Here is a 26,545-nt window from a genome sequence, read left to right as displayed (position 1 = left end):
GGAGAAAAGGATGAAGTTTAGCAGCTTCCAGGAAGAGATTTTCCTATTATCTGTAAAAGCATATTGCTGAGAACAAACAGAATGGATAAGGGAAGAGAGGGGAGGGAAGTGAGGCCAGGGCAAGAAGATTTCCTGAAGGAAACATCCACAGTAGGAGGTAGAGCTTTGGGTTTCTGAGAAGGGGCAAGGGGGGAGAGTTGGTGGAGATTAAATGGCTTAGTATCCAGGTTACAGGTGTGTTAATGGGCACTCTGCTCTTTCTATGGGCATGATACGATCAATAGTCACGTCACAAACCCCTGATCTTTTAACAGATACTGATTGATTACTCCTCACCCCCTTGGGCATAAGACAGATGTATAAAAACTGATTGCACAGGATGTCTGAATGGGTGGTGTCCTTAGCGTTGTTCAGTGCACAGCTGGCACAGCTGTATGTGGCAGTCCTGCCTGGACTCCACCCTCAAATATTTTTTGCTTTGCATTGTGAACCACCATATGGACCACAAGGTTCCCGAGGGCAGGAACATGGATTACATAATTTTTTATACTCCCACAAGTGCTTGGCACTCAGTTGATGATCAGTGACTCTCCCTGGGACTTCCCTGGTGGCACAGTGGTTAAGAATCTGCCTGCCAATGCAGGGGACATGGGTTCAATCCCTGGTCCAGGAAGATCCCACCTGCCGCCTAGCCACTAAGCCCGTGCGCCACAACTACTGAGTCTGCGCTCTAGAGCCCGCGAGCCACAACTACTGAGCCCGTGTGCCACAACTACTGAAGCCCGTGCGCCTAGAGCCCATGCTCCGCAACAAGAGAAGCCACTGCAATGAGAAGCCCGCGCACCGCAACGAAGAGTAGCCCCCTCTCACTGCAACTAGAGAAAGCCTGCGCGCAGCAACGAAGACCCAACGCAGCCAAAAATAAATAAATAAATTTTTAAAAACATCATAATTCTCCCTTAGCAACTCTGTTAGGGGGCCTCTTCTGACCAGCATTTTTAGGCCTGCCCCTGACCCTCCAGGCATACTCAGTCCAAGCTCCACACACCCCTATCGGCACCTAGTAAACCCCACTCGGCCCGCCCTCCCCTTGAGACCAGATCAATTCAAGCACCAGGAAATCATTAATTCTCAGAGGGAAAGGAGCTTCAAGTTCTTGTCATTGAGGGCCACAGGATGTAGCCCTGTGACCTGCAGGACCCCAGAGAGCAGCCTTCTTGAGCCACGCTGCCCAACGCGTGGATCCTATCCCAGCCCTTATCTATGCAGGATTCTAAAGGCCCTGGGGCCATTGTTGGAGAGCTCTTATTTTTGGGTGCTTCCTCATACCAAGCCACTCCCCACCCCCACAGAGTGGTTCGCACCCTGGTCCCCATCCTGTCCTCTGTAGTCCCACACAAAAAGCCTAATCTCATGTTTCAGCAAATACGAAACTATGAGACCCCACTCAGGCCTCTTGGGTTCCAGCCCCGCCTAGATGCAATTCTTCTGAAAGCTGTTCCCTGTCCTTCCTCTGAAGGTGCTTATCCCTAGGCTGGGGTGGGAGGAGGGAGGCCCGGGACGCCACACACACCAGGCGTGCCTGCCTCTGTCCACTGTCACCCGCTCAGCCAGAGCCTGGCTCCCAGACAGGCGCAGAGCCAAGGTAGAGCAGTCAGGACATCGGAAAGAAAAGGCTGTGCATTCCTGCTTCCTTCTCGGCAAGTTTCCCAAGCAATGGGGCTCCTCGGGCTGCTGGCCAAAGAGCCTGGGCAGAAATAAATCTCCCCAGCCAGGGCTCCTTCAGAGCTGCCCTTTGGGGAACGTGCCCCCAGTCTTCCCGAGAGCCCCTCAGCCAGCGCAGCAGGCTCTTCCCTGGAGTTAGGTGTGTGTGGGAGCATGTTCCTCCCCCGGGATCCGTGCCGTCAGGTTTGGGGATAGGACCAAGTTTTCCCAGCACAAGTGAGAAGGACACAGGCACCTCTCCTCTTCCAGGACAAGGGTCATGGACACAACTTCTCCTGGAAGCCAGCAACTCACCTGCCCCTACCCTGTCCCACACCCCCCTTTCCAGGAAGGAAAGGTAAAACTCAACTCTTGTCACTCCCTGGGGTTTGGGGGAAGATGCGCGTGACCGCCTGGGCCTGGGGAGACACCTTCCCCTGAATGAGAAACTGAGGCCTCAGGGGCTGAGCAGAGAACAAGAGGGGCTGGACCTGGATTGGTTCCAAGAAACAGAATGCCTGTGGGCGTGCTCGGGGGTGGGGGGGGGGGATATAAGCCCTCTTGTCCCAGAAGCAGCCAAGAGGTGAGGGAGGGGTGTGAGTGACACCCAGGAAGACAGCAGAGGCTGAGGAGCTCAGGAGAGGCCGGAACAGCCCTGCAGATAAGGCTCTGGGCTTTCTCTCCTTTGGGGCCAAAGCCAGAGAAAGCACAGCCAGTTGCATAATCCTTCTATTTGCTCAGATCTACGTTTTGTCCTGAAGCTCCCTGCCCTGGGAGGTGATTGAGGAAGGCACTCAGCAAGGACTGGGCAGGGCAGGGAGTCAGCAGGCGAGCAAGGGGCGTGCTGGGTCTTCAGCTTTTTTTCCACCGCTGCCATCCAGGAGGATGGAGGCCCTCAATGAGTCTGCCCAGTTCAACTTCTCCCTGCCTCACAACTTCGGCAAGCGGCCCACCGACTGGGCGCTGAGCGTTATCCTGGTGATCATACTGTTAACCATCATGCTCTCGCTGGGCTGCACCATGGAGTTCAGCAAGATCAAGGTGCACTTCTGGAAGCCTAAGGGGCTGGCCATCGCCCTGGTGGCGCAGTACGGCATCATGCCCCTCACTGCCTTTGCACTGGGCAAGGTCTTCCAGCTGAACAACGTCGAGGCACTGGCCATCCTGATCTGCGGCTGCTCGCCGGGGGGGAACCTCTCCAACGTCTTCACTCTGGCCATGAAAGGGGACATGAACCTCAGGTAGGACGGGGGGGTGAAGAAGGAGCAATCTGGGGACAGCAGCTGTGTGGGAGATCACAATCAAGGCGAAGAGGGGGGCTAAAGCCAGAAGCGTGAGTGAGTGGGGGCTGGGTGGGTGCTAGGGCAGGGGGTGGCAGGCATTGATTGTCAGGAGCTCATGCTGGGCTGGGGACAGGACCTGGGGTACATCTTGGTTTAAGCACCAAGCCAAAGGGGCGCAGCTGGTCCAGGGGCACCCTGGAGAGCCCCCTGACTCCCAGAGTTGTCTCGAATGGGGCACAAGGATTGTCTTGCAGGAGTACTGTACTGACTTAAAGCAAAGGGACCTCTGGAGAACTTTTACCTGTCTGCCAGGTGGGGCAAGTTGTCTGCTTTGAGGCCAGAGATATGGAAAGGGAGTGCAGATTAGTTTCAAAGATCTCCAGGGAGATCAAGGTGGCTCGGAACCAAAGAGCACCTCCAAATCCTGCAGAGCAAGAAGGAACTTCCAAAGATTCCCCCCAGCTGTCTGGGCTGTCTTCTCTGAACTTCCCCCATCCACCCATGAGACGCAGGAACACTTCGATGCAAAGACACAGCCACGTAGATCCTAGAGTTTCCCAGGACCAGGTCGGGGTCCCAAGTCATCATGGGCCTCGCCTCGGCCAAAGTGGTAGGAGGGAAACAGCAGCAGCCCCACCCAGCTCATCACAGCAGAAATCAGCGAGGGCTCCCTCCTGCAGGGGCTGGTTGGACACCCGTCCTTCCAAACAAGTGGGACTCTGGTCTGGAATGCCTCCCAGGGTGAGGCCACATCAGGCCTGTTCCAGCTGCAACAGCAGCCCCTGCTGGCTAAAGAAAACTCACCAGCATAAAAGCTCTTGCTGTTATCTAAGCCTCCGTCTCAAGCCGGTCTCTTCTGGTTCGATCCACTCTTCCATGCCGGGCAAGGCAGTAAATTCAGACAGTCCATCTGCTTGTGCCTGTCAGTATCCTGTCCCTGGCTGAACTTTACTAAGGAAACTAGCCAGGTACGGAAGCCTCCTCCTGGAGACGCCAAGCGATGCTGGGGTTGATTATTAGATGAAAAAATGATAGTGATCATTGGGGGTTCCCTGGACCTGCCATCTGAGAAGCTCTGGACTCTCTACCCATATGATTTGACCCTTACTGAGGTGGTCAATGGAGAGAGAGCTTGGCTTGTGTTGTCTCCCATGGGAACATATCCATGTTCGACCACCTCACTGTGAGGAAATTCTTCCCTCTATCTAATCCAAGTCCTTACTGCTGCAAAACAAGCTCCTGGTCTTGATTTAGCCTGTGGACAAGGCCGGCTGCAGCCTCTGTGTCTTGGACAGAGAAACCTGGACTACACCTTAATTCTGTTGTAGAAGGGTTGCAGGTCAGGAAAGGGGTACTCAGGGCTTCGTGGCTCTGTAGAAGCGGCAGCGCTGGATAGGACAGCGTAAAATATCATGGGGGAGCCTCTAAGTGTGAGTGACCAGATGTCCCAGCCTTTTGAGCCAGTGGGTGCCAACGAGGTCTCTTCTGAAACACCTGCGTTTCTGAGGCTCTAGGCCTCCACCGGCAGAGCCTCCAGTGACTCTCCTGCTAGGCCAGGCCTCCCGGTCTGGGCACCTGGGAACTGTCACTTCCACCTAGACCCTCAAGAGACAATGCTCTGCCGGGACGGCCACCTTCTACCATAACGCCCCTACCCACAGACAAACCTCCCCCTCATGTTAAACCAGGCTTCTGACCCCACTGGAGGAGCGTGAATCTCATCCTCCACCATCACATGCCGCCAGGCCTCAAATCCCAAATTGAGTTCTTCATCTGGGACAACTTGTTACATGTATTATAATAATGATAATGGTGCTGATAATAAAAGACAGCCAGGCACTGGGCCAAGCACTTTACATGGGATCCTCTTACCGCTTCCCATGAGGAGGTGCTGTAAAGAGCCCCATTCTAGAGATGAGGAAACTGAGACTTCGAGAGGTTAATACATTTGTCCAAGGTCTGAAGGCTCCAAAGCCTGTGCTATCTTCAGGGTCGGGTGTGTACATAAATGAACTGAGTGGCTGGAGGGTGACCGCCAGCCTCGGAGACACGGGCCGCCCTACACGGGGCAGACGCCATGCATCTCTGCCATGGGTGTTGTGGGAACGGGGACTCAGTGCCTGCACAGCTCCCTGCTTTTCAGGAGAAGATGGAGTCCCCCTTTTTATGTGAAATCTCCAAATTCTTAATTATTGGTAACTCGCTCCAAGTTCTTAAAACACTGTGCAAGCCAAACAGGACATGACAGAGGCCCAGATGTTACACAGAAGCTATGGGTCTGAGATCTGTGTACAACCCCACGCGATTTCCCATCTAGAGCAGAAAGGAATGTTAGGACACCTATTCCACTTTACACGTGAGGAAGCGGAAGTCCAGAGACTTTCCAGAGGCTTCCCGAGAATCTGTGGGCCAGTTGTGTCTGGAGCCATTCCTGGGCTCTCTCTTCCCAGTCATTCTGCCTCACAGCTGGAGTGAGGCTGGGGGAGCGGCCGTCCCAGGGCGTTGGGCACATTCAAGGAGGCTGGGCCGCAGGGTGGACCTCTCAAGGCAGCCAGGCCCAGCAGCTCCTTCCTCAAGGATGCTGCTAGACATCTCCAAAGAAAGCAGGCGACCCGCAAGAGAAAGAGAAAGTGCTCTCACCGGGGACAGAGGAGAGAGTGCCAGAGGGAACTGGGCCCCTTTGATGGCCGCCTCTGCCTCCAGCTCACCTGCTCCCCCTCTCCCCTCCAGCCAGCTCGCAGCTGAGACAAGAGCCAATGGCTGAGGGGATAACCCAAGGATTCCCACAGCTCTCCCCACCATGACAGAGGGAGACTAAGCAGGAAGAGACAGAAGCTACCCGGGTTCCCAGAAGTTTCCCACTTCACCACAGAGTCTCTAATGGGTCCCCTCACAACTCTCTCAGCTTCTGCCTCCAGTGCCTCTATTGACAGGAGTTCAAAAACTGTTCCTCAAGCAGGGTGTACCGATGCCCCAAAGCAGGCTGTATGCAGTGCTCTGAGAACTTAAGCAGGAAGGGTAAAGAAAAAACCAAATGTGCTCCTTTCTCCCTGGTCCCTGGACCCCGAGAAGCATCCGGGTCCACAATGTTACTATGGAACAGATTCCAATCTCAGAGCTAGAGTCAGGAAGTTGCCTCCCATCCCTATCCTTCAGGGTAACAGGATCATGACAGTCACAGATACCAAAAAGTTAGGACCAGTGCCCAGCACTCACACATGCGGAGGAGGTTCGGGGGTCTGGGAGCATGGCTCCCACACACCTCAGTGCACGAGGCTCACCAAGTCTCAGAGCAAATTCCAAAGCTCCCGACATGCCAAGCCAAAGTAAGCATGACTCCTCTGTTCAAGGACATCAGAACAAGCACACAGGTTTTGTGTGGCTTTTCTCCTAAGAAGAAATCAATAGCTAGCACTGTAGCCCCCTGTGTGCCCTTCCCAATCTCATTCCCCTCTACCCACCCTGAAGGGAGCACCTCCCAGGATTTGCCTTTCAGCACTTCCACAGACCCTTTTACACTATTACTACATAGGTATATATCCATCAACAAGATACACTGTTGCATTTACATGGTTTTAAATTTCATATCAATGGTATCATACTGCCCATATCATTTGACGGCTTGCTTTTTTGAGATAATAGGTATATAAATAAAAGAGCTACTTCATGCATTTGAACTGCAGTATAGTTTGCTTGCATTTATCCATTCTCCTGTTGTCAGACATTTACATGGATTTCATGTTTTGTTGCATGAGCAAGTCCTATGCATGCTCCCCCTGTGCTCACATGTGAGAGAATACATAATGAACGCAGAAGTGCTGGGTCTTGAGGGTCACACATCTGCAACGAACAAGTCTCCAAAGTAGTTATTCCACTTCACACTTCCCAGGGCAGTGTATGAAGATCCCTGTTGTTCCGTGTCTTCATCTGTATTCGGAATTGTCAGACTTCTAAATTTTGTCATCTGGTGAGAGTGAAATGAGTCACGGTGGTTTTAAATTTAATTTCACGGGAAGTCTAGCAACTTTTCAAATACTGTTGGCCATTTGGGTGTCCTCTTCTGAAAATAATGCCCTTTGCCTATTTTTCGATGGGACTGTGGTGTTTTCTTCTCATTGATTTACAGTTATTTGTTGTTTTTACATGTTGCGACAGTCTACTCACAGTTTGGGGGTTATCCTTACATTTTGATAATGATGTCTTATAAAACAGAATGCTTATTTTAACTTAACCAACTGTACGAATATCTTTCCTTGGCAGTTTGTTTCGGGGGTTTCTTTAAGAAATCCTTTACTGCCTTGAAGGTCATAAAGATATTCACCTATGTTTGAAAAGTTTTACAGTTTTGCTTTTCACATGGAGATCTTTGATCAACCTAGAATTTATTATTATGTATGCTGTGATCTAATTTTATCTTTTCCATATGAATAGAGAAAATTCCCAGGACCACTGAGTGAATTTTTCTCCATCAACTTTTAATTCCATCTCTCTCGTTGACCAAATTCACAAATAAGCATAAGTTTGTGTCTGGGATCTCCCTTCTGTTCTATTGTTCTATGTCTCTATCCTTGAGCCAATATCACACTTTCTTAATTACAGCCTTTTAATAAATCTTGATATCTGAAAGTTGCCCTACCTTGTTGTTCTTGAAAATTACATTAGCTATTCTTGGCCCTTTACTCTTTCACTCGAATTTTAGGATTAAGTCTCACATCTACAAAAACTATTTCTGGAATTTCGGTTAAATTTGCTTTAAATTTATGGATAAATTTAGAGGCTATCTTTATAATACTGAATCTTCCCATCCATGAAAATGAAAATGGTACAGATTTTCTTTTATTAATCATTATTTTATACCTATGAAGTTTTATAACTTCTTTCATAAAGATCTTGCATATCTCTTTTAGATTTATTTCTAAACATTTTATCATTTTTATGAATATTATAAATGGTATCTTTTAAAAAAATTCATTTGCTAATTATTTTTGTAGTATATCAGAACTTGATTTTTTTATTGCTAATGTAATCAAAATTTCATGGATTCTCTTATTTACTAGTTGTAATGGAAATTCACTTGGATTTCCTCTGTGGACAGTCCTATCATTGGCATATAATGCAAGTTTAGTTTCTTCCTTTCCCATCCATATGTTTTTTCTACTTCTTGTTTTGCTGTGCTAGCAAAGACCTATATAGTATAATTTACAATAGGTGATGTGATGGGAACAGGTATCCTTGCTTTATTCCTCTAATTTTTCACCATTAGGTTTACTATTTCCTGTAGATTTTTGACAGATAACCCTTTTCAGGCTAAGGAATTTCCATTCTGTTGCTAGTGTGCTAATTTTTATCATGCATGAACATTGAATTTTGTTGAATGGCACTTTTCTGCATCTATGATACCATTTTTTCTTTAATCTGATAATACAGTGATATATATCAGTAGATTGTCTAATGTTAAACCATTTTTATATTGCTGGGATAAACCCATTTTGTTCATTGCATTACTTTTTAAAGGCATGGCTAGATTCATTTGGTAACATTTTATTTATGGCTTTTGCTTCTGTGTTCATAAATGAGACTGGACCCTAATTTTCCTTTCTCATAATGTGATTTTCTACCTTTGGTTGTAAAATTTTATTATTCATATATAATAATTTGGGACATGTTTCCACTTTTTTGCTCTCTATATAATACTGAGGCTATCTGTACTTTGAATGTTTAGTAGAACTCTACTGTAAAACCATATGTACATCGTGTGGGGGTTGGATGACAGGTTTCAAACTACTGATTAAATGTCTTTAGTGATTCTAAGTTGATTCAGGTTTTCAGCTTCATTTTGAGTTAGTTTTTGTAGATTATATTTCCCAGGAAATTGTCCATTCAATCTGAATAGAAAAATGAAAGTATAAGACTGTCCTTGATTTCTTCTATGACTCTCTAAAATCTTTATTGTATCTGAAATTATGTTTCCTTTTGCATTCATAATAACATCAATTTGTGCCCTCTTTCCTTTTTCTTGGTTAGTCTCGCCAGCGGTGTCTATTTTTATTAGACTTTGCAAAGAACTTGCTCTTGGTTTAATTGATTCTCAGTTAATTTATATAATTTTTAAAGTTTACTCTCTCGTCTTCAATATTTTCTTTGTCCTGCTTTCATTAGGTTTACTTTGTTTTTCTTTTCAATTCTTGAGTGAAATGCTTAGCTCATTAATTTTTAATCTTTCTTTTCCTATATAAACATTTCAGGCTATAAATTTTCCTCTAAGAATTAATTTAGCTGCTCCCTAGATTTTTAAAATTATTTCTTGAGATATAATTTACATACCATAAAATTCACCTTTTTAAAGTATATGTCAGTAGTTTATAGAATATTCACAAGGTTGTACAACTACCACCAGTATCTAATTCCAGAACATTTTAATCATCCCCAAATGAAACCTATACTCATTAGCAGTCAGTCACTCCCATTCCTCTCTCACTCCAGCCCCTGGCAACCACTAATCTACTTTCTGTCTCTATAGATTTCAGGTAAATGGAATCATATAATATCTAGCCTTTTATGTTTCTGATTCTTTCACTTACCATAATGTTTTCAAGGTTCATCTTTGTGATAGTATATAGCAGTACTTCATTGCTTTTTATGGCTGAAGGATATTGAATTACATGAATACACCATATTTTGCTTATCCGTTGATATTTTGTTTTCCATTTTTTAGCTATTATAAATAATGCTGCTATGAAAGCTTGTATACAAGTATTTGTGTAAACATATGCTGTCAATTCTCGTGGGTATATACCTAGGAGTAGAGTCACTGGGACATATGATAACTCTGTGTTCTTGATGGCTATACTCCAGACCCTTTGGACTAGGATGTAGTTGATATTCATTTAAGCCATATTTGACCTCTATGGAAACAATGAAGAGGTGTAGATAGTGAATAGGGCTATAGGGAGGAGGGACACACACTTAGTGTGGTTTTCCTGCGGTCTTGTCAAGGCCTTGTCCCCAACCTTCCCACTAGAATGGAAGCCAGAGCATATATTGTAAGGTGAATGTCTACAAACCCAAGAAGGTTCCCTAGCAGCTTCTTCTCTCGGTTGGTCTTTCTGGAGGGGCTCTTCCTACACAGAGTACTCTGATTAACATGTATGAGATTCCAAATGGAGATGGTAATAGGACATTTAGGACAGTTAGGATACAGATTAGAGCTGGGAGGGTATACTATTTTTCAGGATCTGAGACACACTCAATTTCTCTTAAATAATGTTAAGGATAAACCAGAAAGTAAAGAACATGAGAATATTGGTGTTGGGGACTAGAATATTATTCAAGATAAAAAACAGGTCTGATGACCAGATTATCTTGTCACTTACTCAACAATGGGTAACTATTGCTGCCTTCTCTACAGCTCCACCACTGTGGTCCTTCCATTATTCTGTTTTTACTGCTTTGCTGCTGTTGTTTACAGTCCTCCTAATCATGGCCTCTGTTTACTGCTTTTTCTTTGCATGTTTTTTGGGTTTTGCCTGAACATGCCTCTCCAAAACCAAGTGCTCTATCACTGTGCACACATTCAAACTCCCCAAGTGAGAAAATGCTCTTGATGTGCTTAATCCTTGTTATCTTAGTTAGACAAAATCACTATGTCCAGCCATCCCCTAGGCTCTAAGGCAGGCACTTAGCAACTTAGTAGGTCAGGTGTTATTCTATGTTCCAATGGGCTATAGCCAGAGTGATGGGCTCACACAGCTTTCTTCAAAATGGGCTGTGCTATGTCAAGTATAGAGAGCAAAAAGAGTTCTACTACAGAGGAGATCAGAATGGCTCCTTCCACAGTGAAGCACACAGGGACTGAAGCAGTTGGACGGACCTGGGTTCAGATCCTGCCTCAGCCTTCCTATCTGTGTGATTCTGGGCAAGCCACAACTCTTCAAGTCCCCAGCTTCCTCATTAGCAAAAAGGAGATGGTATGCTTACCTCCTAAGCTACTGGGAAAAGGAAATAAAGCAATGTATGTAAGGTTCTTAGCACAATGCCTGGCACAAAGCAGGCACTCCACAAAGTAGTCTGTACGGGCATACCTTGGAGATACTGCAGGTTCAATTCCAGACCACTGCAATAAAGCAGAATATCACAATAAAGTGAGTCACATGGATTTTTTGGTTTCCCAGGGCATATAAAAGTTATGTTTAAACTATATTGTGGTCTACTGAGTGTGCAATAGCAGTGTGTCTAAAAAAATTTACATACCTTAATTTAAAAATACTTTATTGCTAGAAGATGCTAACCATCATCTGAGCCTTCAGCAAGTTGTAGTTTTTGCTGGTAGAGGGTTTTGCCTCCATGCTGATGGCTGCTGACTGATCAGGGTCGTGGATGCTGAAGGCTGGGGTGGCCGTGGCCATTTCTGAAAATAAGACAACAAGACTGAACCTTCCTTTCATGAATGATTTTGCCATTTGATAGCATTTTACCCAGAATAGGACTTCTTTCAAAATTGAAGTCAATCCTTTCAAACCCTGCCACCACTTTATCAACTAAGTTTATGTAATATTCTAAATGCTTTGTTGGCATTTCCACAATCTTCACAGCATCTTCACCAGGAGTAGATTCCTTCTCAAGAAACCACTTTCTTTGCTCATCCGTAAGAAGCACTCCTCATCCATTCAAGTTTTATCAGGAGATGGCAGCAATTCAGTCCCATCTTCAAGCGCCACTTCTAGCTCTCTCACTATTTTCACCACTCTGCAGTTACTTCCTCCACTGAACTGCTCAGTCATCCCTGAGAATTGAAATCAACTTCTTTTAAACTCCTGTTAATGTTGATATTCTGACCTCTTTCCATGAATCACAAATGTTCTTAATGGCATCTAGAATAGTGAATCCTTTCCAGAAGGTTTTCAACAAACTTTGCACAGATCCATCAGAGGAATCACTATCTATGGCAGCTATAGCCTTACAAAATGTATTTCTTAAATGGAAAGACTTGAAGGCAAACATTACTCCTTGATCCATGGGCTGCAGAATGGATTTTGTATTAGCAGGCATGAAACAACATGAATCTCTTTGTACATCTTGAGTGACCAGGTGCATTGTCAATAAGCAGTAACATTTTGAAAGGAATCTTTTTTCTGAGTGGTAGGTCTCAACAGTGAACTTGAAGTATTCAGTAAACCAAGTTGTAAACGATGTGCTGTCATCCAGGATTTGTTGCTCCATTTATAGAGCACAGAGTAGATTTAGCATAATTCTTAAGGGCCCTAGGATTTTTGGAATAAGCACTGGCTTCAACTTAAAGTCACCAGTTGCATTAGCCCCTAACAAGACAATCAGCCTGTCCTTTGAAGCTTTGAAGCCAGGCATCGACTTCTCCTCTCTTGCTATGAAAGTCCTAGATGGCATCTTCTTCCAGTAGAACACTGTCTCATCTACACTGAAAATCTGTTGTTTAGTGGAGCCCCCTTCATTGATGATCTCAGCTAGATCTTCTGGATAGCTTGCAGCTTCTACATCAGCACTTGCTGCTTCACCTTGCACTTTCATGTTGTGGAGATGATGTCTTTCCTTAAACCTCATGAGCCAACCTCTGCTAGCTTCAAACTTTTATTCTGCAGGTTCCTCACCTCTCTCAGCCTTCCTAGAATTGAAGAGAGTTCGAGCCTTGCTCTGCATTAGTCTTTGGCTTAAGTGTATGTTGTGGCTGGTTTGATCTTCTCTCCAGACCACTCAAACTTTCTCCATATCAGCACTAAGGCTTTTTTGCTTTCTTATCATTCGAGTGCTCACTGGGGTAGCACTTTTAATTTCCTTCAAGAACTTTTCCTGTGCATTTACAACTTGGCTAAATGTTTGGGGAAAGAGGCCTAGCTTTCAGTCTATCTGGGCTTTCCACAGGCCTTCTTCACTAAGTGTAATCATTTCTAGCTTTTGATTTAAAAACATGAGAGACATGTGACTCTCCCTTTCACTTGAACACTTAGAGACCATTGTAGGGTTAGTAACTGGTCTAATTTCAATGTTGTTGTGTCGCAGGGAATAGGGAGGCCCCAGGAGAGAGAGAGAAGAGGGAACAGCCAGTTGGTGGAGCAGTCAGAACACATACAACATTTATATCCTTTAAGTTTACCGTCCTACATGGGCGTGATTCGCAGTGCCCCAAAACAATTACAGTAGTAACATCAAAAATCACCATAATATAACGAAAAAGTTTGAAATATTGCGAGACTTACTAAAATGTGACAGAGACATGAAGTGAGCAAATGCTGTTGGAAAAATAGCACCGATAGACTTGCTTGAGGCAGGGTTGCCACAAACCCTTACTTTGTGTAAAAAAAAAAAAAAACCACAGCTGCAAAACGCAATTAAAATGAGGTTGTGCCTGTATTAACGGGCTCTCTCTCTGCACTCTTCCTATGTCTCCCACCCAGCATCGTGATGACCACCTGCTCTACCTTCTTTGCCCTGGGCATGATGCCCCTCCTCCTGTACATTTACTCCAGGGGCATCTATGATGGGACCCTGAAGGACAAGGTGCCCTATGGCAACATCATGATATCACTGATCCTCATTCTCATTCCTTGCACCATAGGCATCATCCTCAAATCCAAACGGCCACAATACGTACGTTATGTCACCAAGGTAAGAACCTGGGGGCCTGGGCAGGGAGCGACAACACCACCATCATCGCAGTGAATGGCTTGAGGCAAGTCATTTGGGCTTTTTCTGTGTCAGTTTCCTTCCTTGTTTAAAAAAAACAAAAGAAGTCTGCTGCTATTGGTACAACCTACTTCATGGGATTGTAATGTACATGAGAATATTTTTGAAGTTAGGAGAAAAACAGTAAAACACCACACACAACTATAAGGTATAATCATTATTTTAATAATAAAATTAAACTTTTATCATGTACCTAGTAGCTGCTAAGTTTTATGCTACACTCTCTGAGGAGCCACTGTCCTCGAAGTTTGTTTGCAGAAAGTCAATAATAGATGAGAAACAAGATCCAACACAATGTACAATCAGGTATTGGCAGAATGTAAGGAGGTGAGGTTAGTGAGGGCCAGGTGGTCAAGAAAGGCTTCCCTAGAGGATGGAAGGAGGGGGCACGGTTTCAGCCAGACCATGAAGAAAGGGTTGGATTTGGGTAAGCCTAGGGAGATGCCTGAATAGAGGAGTTCCAAGGGAGACCACGGGCAAACATGGCTGACTGGATGAGAAGCCAGAGGGGAGGAGGCCAGGGGGAGAGGTGGTAGGCACACTTGTATCACTTTAGGAGTGGGATAGGAGAAAAGTGGAGTGAGATGGCCCCAGCAGGTGTAGGAGTGTGCTATGAGGGCATCACGCCACTGCCCTGCCTTTGGAAAAATCAGACTTGTAGAGTGAGTGGTTCCTCTACCAACTCTTGTGACCTTGGAGCTCAGTTCCCATCAGTCTCTCCTCTGGCTCCCTGCTCAGCCCAGGATCCCAGGCTCCATCCCCGTCCTCAGGAAAACCTCACCTCCTGAAGGCCTGCTGTGGTCCCCACCCCTGGATCTATGCCTTTGGGCCGGGCTACAGGGTGTACCACTTGGAGGCCCAAGTCTTCCAGCAGCTTTGGGCCTGGAACAAAGAGGTTTGGTCAGGTTTCCAGGGTCTTTTGATTTTCACACTACCATTGTCAAGGGTAGTTTTTGCCCTTGTCCCGGTGTAGTCCTAATACCATGGCCATAGTCCCCCTCCCCACCTGTTGAAGATGTGAAGTCATTCCTCCTCCTGCCAAATGGCTCATCACCCCACTCTGCTCTGGATGGCATCTTCCGTTCTCTCCTTACTTCTCAGAAATCTCCTTTTATTGATCATGTCCTCTACCCCCATAGCCTCCTCCCCCTCGCTCTCATTTCTAGAACGTCTCCATATTAGTTCTTCACAGCCAACGTTGATACTGGTTCACATCTCTCCTTTTTTTGTTTTTTTTACTAAGTAGAGTCATGGGACTCTACTTCCCACTCCAGCCAACACCTCTCTTTCCTCCCCTTCCGAGCCGTGCTCCTGGGAGTCACCCGTTGCCCCCACCCACCTTCCACTCTCACCACACTGGCCCGCAGGACAGTTCTCCAGTGGCCAGGCCTCAACAGTCTCTACTCCTTGGCCTCCGATTCACTCAGCATCTTGATGACCGCCTGCTCCACTTTCTTCACCAAATCCAATGGACATGTCTCAACTCTTCTTTTAGCAGCTGTTGGTATGGCTGACCACTGCCTCCTTCTCAAAAATCTTCCTCAGCTTCAGTGGCAGGGCACCTGCTTTCCTACCACGTCTTTGGCACTGCTTTTCAGACTCCCTTGTGAGTTCCTCTGGTAAAAGTTACTTCTCTGCATTCAGCCCAAGCTTTCTGCTTTTCTTGCTTTTCTTCCCTAAGCCCAGGACCTCCCCACCATGAGATCTGGTCCATCTCAACAGCCATCTACAAGCTGATGACCGTCAGAACAGCTCTCAGCTCTCTCCTGACTCCTGAATCCATTTATTAACTGCCAAATCTTTCTACCTGAATATGCCTCAAGCATTTAAAATTCAGTATGTCTTAAATTTAAACCACCTCCTTAAGCCTGCTCTTCCCCTCCTCCCACCGTGTGATCATCTCAATGAATGGCATTCAACGTGCCCCACTGCCTGAGCCGGAAACCAGACAGTCATTCTCCACATCCTCTCCCTCCCCACTCACACGAATCAGGGATCGTCAATTCTGCCTTCTTTTGCTTGAACCCATGTCTCTCCATCCCTGTGTCTACTGTCTTCATTCAGGCACTCTCCTCTCTAGTGTCACTAGACAACTCAGCCTTCTAACCTGGCTCCCTGACCCAGTTTTAACCTGAGTCTGGAAAGAAACTATCATGTCACTCCACTGCTTAAAGGCCTTCACTGGTTCTTTAAACTCCCCCAGGAGTCACGTGGCCCCTCAGCCCTTTCTTGATTTGGTCTCAGCCAACCTCTCCAGTGTCAGCTCTCTTCTCTGCACATGCCCCACTGGACTCACTCCTACTCACCCTTCAAGTCTCAACACAATTAGCACCTCCTCTAGGAAGTTTTCCTTAACCCACAAGCCTGGGCAGGATGCTTGTCCTACTTGCTCCCGTATCACGCAACACCACTGCAACAACATGTATCATACTGTATTATAAATACCCACTCCATTCTTATTCCCCACCCACCTGCAAGAAGCAACATCCTAAGGCTGTGCCTCAACACTGAATTCTCAACACGCACAGCTAATACCTGAGAATAAACAAAGGAATAAAGGGCAAGTCCTGTCTCTCCCACACATTAGCAAAAAAAAACAAACAAAAAACCAGAAACATGTGTCTATCATTTCACTTACTCAAGATAGTTTGTGGGATACAGGAATAAAGAAAAAAAAATCACAGAACATAAAAATGTGAAGTGACTCCTGATATCACTTAAAGCAGCTCTGCCCCCCTCCACTTTATAGGTGAAACCAAAGACTAGAACCCCAAGGGCAACTGATATAAGAACATGTCTCCTTACCTCAGAATAAAGTGTTCTTCTGAGAAAGACAAATACAAATATGTGGTACATATATACGATGGAATACTACTCAGCCATAAAAAAGAATGAAATGACATCTGCACAACATGGATGGACCTAGAGATTACCCTACTGAAGTAAGTCAGAAAGAGAAAGACAAATACCATATGATATCACTTATATGTGATATCTAAAATATGACATAAATGAACTTATCTATGAAACAGACTCACAGATGTAAAGAAAAGACTTGTGGTTGCTGGGGGCAGGGGGTAGGGAAGGGATGGAGTGGAAGTTAGGGGTTAGCAGATGCAAGCTATTATATATGGAATGGATGGACAACAAGGTCCTACTGTACAGCACAGGGAACTATATTCAATATCCCGTGATAAACCATAATGGAAAAGAATATGAAATATATACATGTATAACTGAGTCACTTTGCTGTATGGCAGAAATTAACACAACATTGTAAATCAACTACACTTCAATTAAAAAAAGTGTTCTTCTGAGGATGCAAAAAGAATCTCAGATCTTAAAGTGAGAAAGCCCTTCAAGATGAAGTTCAGTCTCCTGCCTTATTCTCATTCTACTCCTGTTCCTCTTGTGTTACACATCCATGCCTCAATTCCACAGCAAAAAATGGAGTCAAAATGACCCCAGAGGGGCTTCCCTGGTGGCGCAGTGCTTGAGAGTCCGCCTGCCGATGCAGGGGACACGGGTTCGTGCCCCGGTCCGGGAGGATTCCACGTGCCGCAAAGCGGCTGGGCCCGTGAGCCATGGCCGCTGAGCCTGCGTGTCCGGAGCCTGTGCTCCGCAACAGGAGAGGCCACAGCGGTGAGAGGCCCGCGTACCGCAAAAAAAAAAAAAAAAAAAAAAAAGACCCCGGAGAACATTCAAAGGGCTGAGATATACTTGGGCTGGAAAGACAGAGGCCAGTAACAAAGAATCACATAAAATGCAGGCGTATCTTGGGACACTTTGCGGCTGGCCAAACCTCCAAGGTTAGACAAGCAGAAGGGCAACAGCTCCGTTTATCAATTACTCCCAAACAGGAATCACTCCTGTGAGGATGCAGAGAAAAACAAGTGGTCAAGATGCAAACGCTGAAGTTTCCTCGTGTTACATTTCTTTGAGGACTGTGCTCATCCTTAATCTCCCCGTTTCATAATGTAGTGAGTTACAAGCTGGAAAATGAGCAAACAATTGTCCCGGCCTCTTTGCACACCTAACACTCCTAGAGACCTTCAAATCAAAATTATCCAACTTCTGGTAACTGGCTCTGGCAGAAGGTTAGGGTTATCTGCTCAAACTCTGCTCAACCAGTTGCATTCCCTAGAAGGAGGTCACACTTAAACTCTTAGACACAATAATAATACAATTTCAGGGATGCCCCATTTGGAAAGGCAATTCAAGTAATACTTTAACTTACCCATGCAAGGGTTTATTCAAGCCTACATGGTTAGAAAGTTGGTGAACCTGAGCATGACATATGGTCTAAGAGCCACTCTTACCATAAGCCAACCATCACTCTTCAATAAGGATCCCGCCCTGACACTGACTCAACCACTCTACCTATGCTTTTCTCATACCTGCTGCTACGGATGAACTGACCTGACTCTCCTAAATCTCACAGCTTCTGCCAACTCGTGGCTTCTGCTGCTCCCAGGCCTTTGTGTCAAAATTTTAACACTTGCCTCTGCTCTTGCTTCCCTCTCTGTAACTCTTCAAACTCCCTAAACAAGAGGAAGGATCTCACTAGTTAGGTCATTCTTCAACCTGCCTAGGTCACCGATGCAAGAAGAGTTGGGCCAGGTTATCTCCTAGATCACTGGCAAGCTGAGTCGGCTACCCATGAATGGACACTCATCACAGCTTCAATCAGCGATGACAGGACAGTGCAGGTGGTAGAAAACATGGTGACCTATGAAGAAGCACCCACCTATGGCCTCTTTTCTCAACAGGTCATGGACATGAGATCGCCACAAAAAGCAGGACTGAGAGTGACAAAAAACTTTGGGATGTCAAATTCCTCTCTTTTCCCTGAGTAGTAATAGCTACAATTTAGTCAGTGGTTCTAATATGCCAGGTGCTGTGCTGTCAACCTCACTCAAGAGAGGTTGCATGACTCACCAGTTTACACGTCTTGAGGATGGCTTTCACACCTGGGTCACACCATTGTCTGTGCTCACCACTCCAAAGGCCCCAAGACTGGGAGAACGAAAGTGAGGGGATGAGAGTGATACTCACACAGAGAAAGAGGGCTTCTGGATTCATTCACAATCCCTGTAGCCCAGTACACCCTATGTTATCCATTACACTCTTTTGATAGGGGCAAAAACTGGACATTAGGTAGACGACAAACCCAAAAGGCAGAAATTAACTCAAAATGCAAGGGCAAACCAAGCAGTTCATCAGTCTTTCAATAAAACCTGAAGCATGTTGTTACTGGTGAGATTCCTTCCTTTCCTGGGACAGGACCACCATCAGTACAGGTGATGTTTCATATGATCATTATCAGCTGCAACATGGCTTTAAAACACAGAAATGCAGAACTGTACAGCTGAAATTAGAGCAATATAAATAAATGTTAAAATGTCGCTAGGACAACACTGTAATGTAATTAATGCCACTGAATTATACACTCAAAAATGGTTAAAATGGCAACTTTTGTGTTATATGTATTTTACCACAATTTTAAAAAATGGTAGTAGGAAATATAAAACCCCACATGTGCGAATGAGCTGGAAACGGAACCAAAACATATAACCATTACAAAACAACACGGTAAGTTCAAGAAAAGTTTGCTATATATCCTTTTACTCAGAAGATGAGAGGGACAGAGGCTTAGGTGTATGTGTATATTTCATCAGTTTAGTGTGTCATCCTCTAAAATGCACAGACAGGTAAGCACACTTTGAAAGCTTGCATCCTTGTTACATGCTGAAAAATCTTAACATTCTAATTTCATAAATCTGCCTATTGAAAATTTTAAATGGTAAGATGTTAACTATAAAATAATGTATTTTAAAACATATAAAAACATACCATTGTTCCTGATGACAGTTGCTTTCACAGCACTTACCTGAGGCAGGGTGGACCTGCACTTTTTTTTTTTTAATTGGAGTATAATTGCTTTGCAATGTTGTGTTAGTTTCTGCTGTACAATGAAATGAGTCAGCTATATATGTATACCTATATCCCCTCCCTCTTGGACCTCCCTCCCACCCCCGCCATCCCACCCATCTAGGTCATCACAGAGCACCGAGCTGAGCTTCCTGTGCTTTATAGCATGTTCCTGCTAGCTAGCTATCTTACGCATGGTAGTGTATATATGTCAATCCTAATCTCCCAATTCGTCCCACCCTCCCCTTCCCCCCAAGTCCACATGTCCGTTCTCTAGTCTACGTCTCTATTCCTGCCCTGCAAATAGGTTCATCTGTACCATTTTTCTAGATTCCATATATGTGCGTTACTATACGGTATTTTCCTCTTTCCGGCTTACTTTACTCTGTATGACAGACTCTAGTTCCATCTACGTCGCTACAGATGACCCAATTTCGCTCCTTTTTATGGCTGAGTAATATTCCATTGTATATATGTGCCACATGTTCTTTATCCATTCATCTGTCGTTGGACATTTAGGTTGTTTCCATGTCCTGGCTATTGTAAATAGTGCTGCAATGAACATTGGGGTACATGTGTCCTTTTGAATTATGGTTTTCTCAGGGTATATGCCCAGTAGTGAGATTGCTGGGTCGTATGGTAGTTCTATTTTTCGTTTTTTAAGGAATCTCCATACCGTTCTCCACAGCAGCTGTATCAATTCACATTCCCACCAACAGGGACCCGAACTGCTTCTAATGATGCCATTATTGCCTGAGCCATTTTGAAACTCCTTTTGGGAACTTCCTTATCATCCAATCTGCAGGTCACTCAAGAAAGTAGGCTCATCCCTTTACAGTTATACATCATTTAGGATCTAAAACCACATTACCTTACTTCATTACCTGCTTTAACCAGCTTTGGTTCAAATGACTTTGGCAATGTCCAGAAGTTAAATTCATCGTAAAATGGATGGATGAAGTCCCTACCCATAATGGAGGTATTCAAGACAAGTATGACAGGTTCTAAGAATAACTTCTACTGAGCTCCAAAATGACCACAGCAATGGCAGTATTGTAGGGATATGTGGACGGGCTTCAGAGACTTTGAAAGAGAACTTTCATTTACAATAGTCACTTTGCCAGAGGACTGAATAGTCTCATCCTTCAGAGCCATAGCACTTCACTGAAAACCTGCCATCCAGAGATGTCGATCAGAAGCTGTGCTTGGCTCAGTCTTCCTAACGTGTTAATCAGATCTATGACCTCCAGGAAGCTTCCTAGCTACGGATGAGAAATCCAAAAAGATGAAAGATAAAGGTCTTTCACATTCCCTCCCACTTCGAATACATTGATTAAAGTGTTTTCCACCTCCAATACCCACCAGTGTTTCCCCAGCCCTCTCTGCTCTTCCACATGCCCAGTATCCTTCTAATTGCATTTCCTCCTTGTCCTTATTCACAGGGAGGGATGATCCTCCTGCTTTTGTGCAGTGTGGCTGTCGTAGTGCTCTCTGTCCTCAACGTGGGCAAGAGCATTTTGTTTGTCATGACACCACACTTGCTGGCCACCTCCTCCCTGATGCCTTTCATCGGCTTCCTGCTAGGCTACGTTCTCTCTGCTCTGTTCCGCCTCAACGGACGGTAGGTATTATTTTAGGTCCCACTGTCCCACGGGTCTCATGCTCATTCTTGTCTCTCAGAAAAAGGTAAGATCCATGATCTCGGGAAGGCATTTTTCAAGCAATATATTCAAATGTCTCAACTGAACAATGAACTCTGGACTGAGAAATACTGGGGAGGGAAGGTACTGAATGAATAACGCAGATCCAGAAACAAAACACAAAGACCAAAGGCATCAAATCATCCAAAGGGCAGCAGTTCATGGCAAAGTGCTCCCTCCAGAGCCTACATTCCACCTCCCGCCCAACTCCCTGGTGGCAAATGGCAGTGGAGTAGCTCCATGTCATGACAAGCGCTGACAATCCCTTTCCCACTTCTCCTCCCTTTCTGTCTAGGTTTTAGTCTTGACACAACACCTTGGGTGGCAACTCTGCTAAGTGCCACTCAGAGCTGAAGTAGTTGCGGACCTCTGCTAGAGCCTAATCCAATTCACAAACACACCTGCTACTTTAGGGGAACAGTCAGCTTGAGCGCCGGGTGTGGACACATCAGGCACCCTAGGCACCCTGTCTATACAGAGTGGTACCCCATCTCAAGATTCCCTATTTTCAGCCACATGGCAGACAGATGTTTACGCAGGGGTCTAAACAGTTGCACTCCAGCCTCGTACCACAACGCCCCGAAGAGTTGTTTTTAAAATACAATTTTAAAATAATTATCCATTTCAAAAACCAGTCTAATTTAATAAAGAACAAATTACTGTAGGATGCAACACATGGTGATATAGCAGTCAAAAGGCTGCCAATGACCACTCATGAATTTTCACGAAGACAGAATGATACAGGTCGTGATAAATGGCCACAGCATCAAGTGCCCACAGTAGTCTCCTTCATAGTAAATGTGCTGAGACAGCGCTGGCGATTTTTTTTAGCAAAGAACTATTTTAATATACTAATTGCACTTCAGTGAATAAAATGTATTAAATGTTAACAAACATTCCATTCTTTAATCCATAAAATGGAAAGCAAAACCGAGGATGTGTTCCAAAGACAGATAATGGAACCAAGCTTTTATTTAATCATTGTGTTTTGGAGTTAAAAGATGTCCAAGACAGAAACTGGACCACAGGGCAAGGTTCCCACTTAGACAATCTTCTACTTTACATTTAAATTCTAACTGTCCTATATGTAAGCCCAACATACGCCAATGAATGATTCTGGCTCCCATCTTCCTTTTATCCCTCCAGCCAGACATTTCTCCAAAATTCACTTTGATAATCCCGCAAGTGACAAATTGTAGATTTCCAAGCTACTCAAAAATTCCCTCATAAAAACTCCCCAACAGGAACCTAACAGTCACCATCTCCCACAAGGCTGGATTGGTGATTTAAGAGGTGGGCCAACTTGACTTTTCTCAAAACCGTGCACTCCACACGTGGCTCATTTTTATCTGTGTTGGACTGTCAGTTTCTCTTAAGAGTATTTGGGAGAAGGGAGATGAGCAAGTGAAGTTGCACCCTCATATGCCTTCTCTGAGGGCATATGGGGTTGTTTTTTTAACCTACACAGGTGCAGACGCACTGTCAGCATGGAGACTGGATGCCAAAATATTCAACTCTGCTCCACCATCCTCAACGTGACCTTCCCCCCTGAAGTCATTGGACCACTTTTCTTCTTTCCTCTCCTCTATATGATTTTCCAGCTTGGAGAAGGGCTTCTCCTCATTGCCATCTTTCGGTGCCATGAGAAAATCAAGCCTTCCAAGCGTAAGTACTGAATTGTTCCCCTTTGAGCTCTGCTCCCATTTTGGACATGATTCTGCCAGCAACCATCTCTAGCAAGGACCTTTTGGATAGGGCTGTAACCCATAAAGTCATTAGGAACCAGGCAGCACCAATAAGCAGGAAGGGATTTCAAAGAGCCATGACTAACTATAATAATGGCACTTCATTTTTGCTGGGAGAATCAGCTGTGGAGTTTGCCTCATAGAACAGAGGCGATTTTGGCTACTTTAACTGGGGAGACCATGCAGGACTCAGGAGACCACGTAGGACTCAGGGTATAGAAATAGGACAGAACTGTCTTGGACATTACATAGTTGTGAGATGTTGCGTGAAAAGTCCTATTCACAAGAAGTCACTAAGTTTCCATGTTAAGAGTAGGTTCTCAAGCCATGGAGCCAGGTCAGAGCCCCAGCACCACTGGCACTCCTATATGAGAAAACATGAAAGCAATGCAGCCCAATAATCCAGAATCGAAAAGTGAGGATTCCAACTCTGGCTACACAGTAAACAAAACTTACATATAAGCTTATTAAATTAATAACAACTATCAAAAGTCTAGATTTAATATAATTTAATGTAATTACCACTAGGATTAAATAACTTCCTAGCCAACAGCACCTCCTAAGATGCTTAGAGTATTTCATTCTCTTCAAGATATAATGAAACCTCAAGAAAGCCCACCGAGTCCCTTAGTGGGCTTTAAACCCCCCCGTTTTTTTTTCAAATCAGAAAACTCAAATCTCAGTCGGTAACATATTTCAGTATTTTATAACTCTAAACATTAGTATATTCATCTCAACCACTCAAATCCTTCAACTGACTCATTTCCCACAAACCTGAGGATGCCTTCGAGACGTCTAGACCCTGGAGACTGATTTACACCTTATGAGAAAGATACAACTTACCCTGGTAGAATTTATCATCTTATAGTAGCAAATGAAGACTTACAATTAACTTAAAAGATGTAGTATTGGTTATCAAGTAGCCAAAAAGAAACCAATAAATAAGTAACCATACTTCAGAACCATTTTTACTAAGCTTTGGTTCAATACTACAGTGGAGTTATGGAAAAGAACCTAATCTGATACTTCTCTTGAGAGCAACTCAAGATATTTGTTACCCATTGAACACTCCACCTTCTTTAACAAAAGAAGCAGATTCCCAGATTTGCAGTTTTAGTCCCAGAAAGGCCTGAAATGTGCTCAAGAGGCCATATTCTGAGTCTATGGCTCTCAAAACCAATGCACCTAGCAAGACCCCTGTGGCAAAACTAAGTGCAAATAACTCACCTCTTTGGAGCTCTTGTACTGTCTGGGCCCAAGCAGCAATGCTCAAGTTAAAGAATCGGTCACAAGTTTCTGTGCTTTTGACCCTTGTACCCTTCTAGAGAGATGGGAGAACAGGAAAGGGGGACCATAATCATAGCTCCTCGCCACCGCCATGCAGGCAGAAAAAGGGGTAGACCCGACACCACAATGATAGGGGTATGGAAACACCCCTTGGAAGACTTCCCACTTAATGCATTTTCCTCCCTGCCCCCACTGGCTCCCAGAAGGCAATAGTCAACCTTTGCGTACATAAACTCAACTCCCCATCTGTACTGTGTGTACTAAGAAGTCAGAGATGGAGTGATGAAGAGTCAGTGCTCTTTATTAGACCTTTTGTTACTAGTATTACCATCAGGGATGTTGAGGGGAAAGCAAATCTTTCCTCAGTTTGTCATGGGAGAAGAGGTGGTAAAGAGATGGGGGAAAAAACAAAAACACAGGACACCCTAGGAGTAAGTTGGTATTCTTTTATCTCCCAGATAGAACAAGTTTTTTAACTATTCTTTTGTTCTTCCTAACCTATGACCCTCTTCAACTTTACAGATAAAACAAAAATGATCTACAAAGCTGACACAACTGAAGAAACCATTCCAACAGCTCTGGGAAATGGCACCCACAGAGGGGAGGCGTGCCCCCCTTGCACAGCCTAGCCTTCCCCAGTGACCTGGATTCTGGTCAGAAGGCAATTCAGAAAGCCAACGTGGCAAACTATACAGAGAGCAGAAAGATGAACCACCACCAGTGGGGTCTCTTTCTCTAGCATTTCCACCATAAACTATCAGAATCATCAAGCCTTGCGTGGAGGACAAAGTGGGGGTCTACCCCAAAAAGCCTCACCTATTCCCAGCTTACAACTTGATACTTGTTTAAAAAATAAAAGACTTATTCAATGACAGCCCTACAAAGGCAGGAACCAAAACTGCCTTTTGCCCTTGCATCTCTAGAACAGTGCCTGATAGGCATAAAAAAGCAATTTCTGAACTAGTCAATAAATGGGTTCTTACCCTAAAATCAAATACCCAAATTCTGTTCCAAGTTTTGTGACCCAAAAGGGAAATACAAGCTCAGAGTACTGTAGGATTAACAGACTTCAGAAGTCCTTTCTAACCTTAAATATTCAGATCCCATTCCTTCCCTTTTGACGTCACTGGAATTAAAGCTCCTGCGAACATGACACCAAGTACGCAAAAGCAGACATAATAAAATGCAAAAACACTTGGATAAGACAAACTCCAAACCTCAGCTATAATCAAATGAAAGAACATTTTGAAGAACACAATTCCAGAAGAGAAGGAAAACTTTAAAAAAGAAAAGCCAAAAAAGTACAAATACCAACAGAGTAGTTTCACTAATCATCTGTCCCATCCCTTCATTAGGTATCAGTAGTTTTCACATTATGCTCCCTCCAAATTCAGAGTACTGTAGGCTATTGCCGAAATTAGCGGTTGCTAAGTCAAAGTAAAGTAACTAAAATCCTTAAGTTTCAAATTTTCCCCAATGAAATTCAGACATTTTCCATCTGGCTCATAGGCATAAAAAAACAGGCGAAAGGGCTTCCCTGGTGGCGCAGTGGTTAAGAATCCACCTGCCAATGCAGGGTACACGGGTTCAAGCCCTGGTCCAGGAAGACCGACAAGCCGTGGAGCAACTAAACCCGTGTGCCACAACTACTGAGCCTGTGCTCTACAGCCCGCAAGCCCCAACTGCCGAAGCCCGTGTGCCTAGAGCCATGCTCTGCAACAAGAGAAGCCACCGCAATGAGAAGCCTGTGCACCGCAATGAAGAGTAGCCCCTGCTCGCCGCAACTAAAGAAAGCCTGCACACAGCAACGAAGACCCAACACAGCCATAAATAAATAAATAAAATAAATCTAGGAAAAAAAAAGTGAAAGATTAACAAACTAATAAGAACACTTGCAAACAGCTGACCATGCATAGAGTTTCTTGTAATTTTCATACCACTTAATGTGATTAGGTTCGACTGAAACCAAGACAAGTAAATTTTAGGTCTGGCAAATGTCCAGAACTACCAGTACTCCCAGCACCAGAACACCAATAATTTGGGTCACTAACAACATCTTAAAAATGCAAATTTGTTTTAAAAAAAAAAACTGTGAGAAGATCTACCACTTATCAGCCTTACATATTTTACCCACATTTACATATCTGTTCAAACTGTTTTCTCTCATATCTAGTAGACT

The 26,545-nt window shown here is 44.7% G+C and overlaps 1 protein-coding gene across 1 annotated transcript; it reads left to right on the top strand.

The window, feature by feature from the left end:
• The first annotated feature begins 1,715 nt into the window (after positions 1–1,715).
• Positions 1,716–25,799, top strand: SLC10A1 (solute carrier family 10 member 1). Its single transcript, XM_027111628.1, has 5 exons — positions 1,716–2,945; positions 13,415–13,625; positions 21,077–21,255; positions 22,803–22,999; positions 24,889–25,799. The coding sequence occupies exons 1-5, from the start codon at positions 2,590–2,592 to the stop codon at positions 24,993–24,995; spliced, it is 1,050 nt and encodes a 349-aa protein (XP_026967429.1). The 5' UTR covers positions 1,716–2,589; the 3' UTR covers positions 24,996–25,799.
• Positions 25,800–26,545: the final 746 nt, after the last annotated feature.

This window comes from Aethalodelphis obliquidens, unplaced genomic scaffold (genome assembly GCF_003676395.1).
Source record: "Aethalodelphis obliquidens isolate GAN/ISIS:26980383/991018 unplaced genomic scaffold, ASM367639v1 scaffold10, whole genome shotgun sequence".
NCBI classification, from domain to species: domain Eukaryota; kingdom Metazoa; phylum Chordata; class Mammalia; order Artiodactyla; family Delphinidae; genus Aethalodelphis; species Aethalodelphis obliquidens.
This window is presented reverse-complemented; position numbering and strand designations above follow the sequence as displayed.